The 5,000-nt window shown below is 46.3% G+C and overlaps 1 protein-coding gene across 1 annotated transcript in view; it reads right to left on the bottom strand.

The window, feature by feature from the left end:
- camk1da (calcium/calmodulin-dependent protein kinase 1Da) overlaps positions 1 to 5,000 on the bottom strand; it is a 64,899-nt gene that overhangs the window by 27,973 nt on the left and 31,926 nt on the right. Inside the window, exons 2-3 of the mRNA XM_076296733.1 lie at positions 4,830 to 4,961; positions 1,717 to 1,791 (exon numbers count right to left, since the gene is read on the bottom strand). Coding sequence (XP_076152848.1) covers positions 1,717 to 1,791; positions 4,830 to 4,961 — 207 coding nt within the window. The remainder of the gene's footprint in view (positions 1 to 1,716; positions 1,792 to 4,829; positions 4,962 to 5,000) is intronic.

Below are 5,000 nucleotides of genomic sequence, written 5' to 3'. Positions count from 1 at the left end.
TGCACATGGCCTAAACTACCGAAAATGAGGGCAATGATTTTACAGGAGTAGCCAGAGTTATTGAAAACATTGTACCATGGTTGATATTTTAACAGTTTTGAAGCATAGCAGATGTCCATGTAAGCATCGAAAGAGCAACCAATTTCTATTATTGTAACGGCTTTGGTGTGTTCATTAATTACAACTATGTCAGGTGTATTTGGTAAGTTATTTATGGCAGTTTCCAATGTAGCGCACTGTTCGTGTGGGGGGGAGAACCAGTCTGTCTTGATCTTTTCGTTGTGATGAATTGCAGTAAAGGTGGCATTGTCGCGGAGCTCCTTCACTGACAGTGCAGCTCCTTCACTGACAGTCCAACCAAGACTGGTTCTCCCCCCCACACAAACAGTGCGCCACACACACACACACACACACACACACACACACACACACACACACACACACACACACACGGTTGACAAATAACTCAGCAGTGTGTGTGCAGGGGCGTTACAGTGTCTTCAATTTTGGGGGGGGGGCAGGGACAGATACTGCCCCACCCCCCCAAAAAAAAATTCCCCCAGGAACATTTTGTAAATACTGTTAAGTATATGCACAATTTCTGCACACTTTCCATCAGCAAATAGGGCCTACACTATGCCTAAAACACACAAGCATGTTCTGCTACCTCACCTATTATTTAGACATCTGCTGGAAAACAATTACCTCACAAGGGAAATTGGCCATAGGTTACCAAAAACACTTTGCTATGTTTATGTTTATGCTTTCCAGCTTTCCAGTTTAGTGCATTAGCCAACAGTGCGTGGAGACAGTCAGGTTCTGCTACTGTCATGATCACACACAGTGGTGTGCTTGAGTGAGAGCCAGGTGTGTTTGGTGTTGGAATTATTTATGATGATTTACACAGTGGTCATATTTTGTAAAGGTCTGCCAGGGCAATGTTTGCTTTCATATATGGTGTGCTTTATCACAAAAGCATAGAATCCCTGCTCAACTAGCTGTCTTCGATTAAGAATTCTCCTTCACCAACCTATGAGCCTAACTAGTCACGTCAGTGGCACGCTGAGGCCCTTCTCAACTGCTGATACAGCAACAGAAGAGTCCTCCACTGCTATCCTGCTCCTCATTGCCTTGATCAATAGTGGAGTGATAATTGGGAGAATTCACAAACTCCCGTTGGGCTAGTGGTGTTTTGGGGCCGGGCTGATTACTCCTACCTAAAAATATAAGTTTGAATATTTTTCTTTGCTGTACCTTCCGAGTAGCCTGCACTCTGCAGTTCCTTTCGTTTCAGAATGTTCATTAGTGATTAGAAGGCTACTACCAGAAACCAACAATCATGTAAGACCTGTGCGTGCATGAAAACTGTGTGCGTGTTAGATTTGTAGGTAAATTTGTTTCAGCACTTTCTATATGCTTTCCTTTTGCAATCTCGTTTTTTGTTTAGGCGATTTTTTTTCGCCTAGCCCGACGCTAGAATCATTGGTCAGTAGTTAGAACTATTGTTGGGGAGGGGGGGGGGCAAACACCACCATTTTGAAATTTGAGGGTGACATGTTCCCCCTGTCGACCCCCTAATAACGCCTCTGTGTGTGTGTGTGTGTGTGTGTGTGTGTGTGTGTGTGTGAAAGAGAGAGAGTGAGGGTATGAGAGAGGATGGTAGGGTTAGATGGATAGTAAGATTAAAAAAAAGAAAGGACAGTTGTTGAAACTCACAGCTGCATGATCAGGTACAGATGGTTGGAGCTCTCATATATGTCATCCAGCGCCACAATGTTCTCATGTTTAATCCTGGAAAAAAAGCATTTAAAAGAATCACAGTTTAAAACACCACTCACACTAATATACAAACCATTTCATAATACGATTGAAAACAACTACAATGCCTCAGTCTCTGTCTGTTTGTCTGTCTTAATACTAAGTAGTTACTGTGAGTGTTTGTGTGTGTGTGTGTGTGTGTGTGTGTGTGTGTGTGTGTGTGTGTGTGTGTGTGTGTATGGTCTGTGTGTGTGTTCTGTGGATTACATACAGGCTTTAATATAGGGTTCAGCTGAGGCCAGAAATGTTCCACATCCTAAGCTCAGCAAAAACAGTGATGAATTTGTAATGAGTCTTTAAAATGTTAAAATGCCTCTCTGGGCAAAGACAGAACGAGGGAGCTTGTTTTGTGTGTATGGTGTGTGTGTGTGTGTGTGTGTGTGTGTGTGTGTGTGTGTGTGTGTGTGTGTGCGCGCATGTATACGTGTCTGTGTGTGTGAGAGAGGGAGAGAAACAGAGAGAAAGAAAGAGAGAGAGACAGGGAAAGAGAGAGAGCCACATCATACAAAGTAAATATAACAATGTGTAAAAGTAAAGTAAGATAGACTGTTACACCAAAACACACAAACATACACATCTTTCTCTAAGAAGAGACTTCTTTCTCTCTCTTACACACACACACACACACACACACACACACACACACACACACACACACACACACACACACACACACACACACACACACACACACAGAGAGAGAGAGAGAGACTAGGACTGATTCAGATTAAGAAACCCAATTAAAGTCTCCCCTAAAGGCTCACTCAGGGGGGAAAAAAATGATTTGTGGCAAAAGGCAACAGCCAATGTTTCTCAATGAAGAGCCCAGTCTGAGGGTACTGGTGCTTGCTGCTCATTGACAAACATTGACTCAGTGCAGGGCTGGGTTCAGCCTGTGCCATGCTTACACTCAGACAAACAGCTCTCTTTATAAGGCGCAGACGGGCCTCAGAGTGGGCATGCTGCCCGTGGGCAGGTGGGAGAGGTGTCCGAGCAAAACAACTCCTCAACGCTCTCGCTCCCTCCCACTCATCTCATTCTCACGCTACCTGCATCTCTTTTTCTCTCTCCCTCCTGCCTTTTTTTTTTGTCCTCCTCATACTCCCTCTCTACTGTATCTCTCTATCTCTATCTGTTTGTCTCTCTATCTCCCTCTCTCTGTCTATCTCTCCATCTCTCTGTCTTCCTCCGCTGTGAGTGGGCAGATGCTGTGGCACGACACATCAGACTCCAGCGCCTCTGGTAATTACAGAGGGAAAGAGAAAACGAGTCGGAGAGACAGAGAGAGAGAGAGAGAGAGAGAGAGAAAGACAAGGAGGGAAGGTGACAGAAGTAGGAAGATATAGAGAAAATGAGGAAGAGCACGGGAGAGTAACAAAGAGAGAAAAAGAGAGAAAGAGAGAAAGAGAGAGAGGGATGCGTTGAGAGAAAGAAGTGGAGAGACAGAGGTAGGGGAGGGTAGAGGTGACAGGAGGAAGAGATACAGAAGAATGAAAGAGAGTGAGAAAGAGAGAAAGAACGAAAGAGAGAACAAGAGAGAGTGAGAGAGAGAGAGAGAGGGATGCATTGAGAGGGATGCGTCAAAAGGAGGAATGACACACAGCTGTGCTAGAATCTACCCATAATCCTTCACAGCAGGCCGAGTGAGGTCATCAGCTCTGCTGAAACTCACATGCTGAATGCATGTCTGCTCTTGCCAACACACAGATGCATGGGGATGTGTGAGATATGTGGGGCTACAAACACACCCTGACACACACACACACACACACAAACACACACACACACACACACACACACACACACACACACACACACACACACATACACAAACACACAAGCAAAAAGCACATGTGCTCTCCCACACTGAGAGATACTACATACACACACACCCATGTCCTCAACATACAACACCCATGGTACACACATACATTCACATATACACACACACCCACACACACACACAAACACACACAAAGCATCACTAATGGTGAAGGAGGATGACAGTGGCCTGTCTATCATCCTGTTGGCCTGATATGATGAAATGGAAGCTGAAGGACAGAAAAGCGGGGCAGTGTCCTCGCCCAGGCGGCCGTGACAACCGAGGTCTCACATCAGAGAGCTGTGATCATCAGAGGTGAAGCCATGCCCACGCACACAAACACACACACGCACACACACACACGCACGCACGCACGCACACACACACAGATAGACGCACACACACACACACACACACACACACACACACACACACACACACACACACACACACACACACACACACACACACACTCACACACAATCCCACTCTTACCAAGAAGAGAAGATCAGCCATCATACTGCATTTGTGTGCAAGACAGCCTCTGGCTCTAGTCCAAACGTTACCTAACTGCAGACATAATGCAATCTCTTCTTTCATCTCTCTCTGTCTCTCTCTCTCTCTGGGTGCGTTGGGATGATTATATTATGCCCTGATGTTGTGAGGTGTCTAAGGCAGAGTGGGTACATGAGATGGATAGGTGTTGTGCAGAGGTCAATGAGGAGGACCTGTATACACACACACACACACACAAAGAGATTCCCTGCCTTGACGCTCATCTCAGATTGTGCTCTTCAAAGGAAACAGGGGTGCTATTGAGGACAGGGCCTCTGCTTGTTTAGCTATGAATACGCTTGTGAATTATAAGTGCCCCCCCCCCCCCCTGTGCTTCAGTGCACTGCAGACTGCAGACTGAAGGTGAGTGAGCGCTCTGGCTGATAAGACACCCCATATGTCTGTGTTTTATTCACCGTGTCCTGATAGGGCACGCACGGGCGCGTGCTCAGCCTTGGCCTCCATACGTGTTAAATGGCTGGGGCCCTCGTCAGGCTACTAGGTAAGGGTTACCATGGAGATGGCCAAAAGACAAAGGCAAAGATGGAGTGAGTGAGTGATTGAGAGAGAGAGAGAGAGATAGATAGAGAAAGAAAGAAAGAGAAAGATGGACCAAGAGAGATGGGAAGCTCACCTGCGGAGGACGGCGATCTCGTTCTCGATGCTGCTCTCTTTCCCCTTGAGGGCCTTCTTGGGAATGCACTTGACCGCGTACATGTGCCCCGTAGCCCTGTCCTGAGCCAGCACCACCTCTGAGAAAGCACCTCTGTCAGAGGAAAGGAAGAGAGAGACACATTAGATCATT

This window comes from Alosa pseudoharengus, unplaced genomic scaffold (assembly GCF_046254945.1).
Source record: "Alosa pseudoharengus isolate Yale_2024_CS ecotype anadromous, Long Island Sound unplaced genomic scaffold, YU_APseudo_1.1 YU_APseudo_1.1_scf_20, whole genome shotgun sequence".
In the NCBI taxonomy this organism is placed as follows: domain Eukaryota; kingdom Metazoa; phylum Chordata; class Actinopteri; order Clupeiformes; family Clupeidae; genus Alosa; species Alosa pseudoharengus.
Note: the sequence above shows the minus strand (reverse complement) of the source record. Positions and strands in the feature narration are given on the sequence as shown.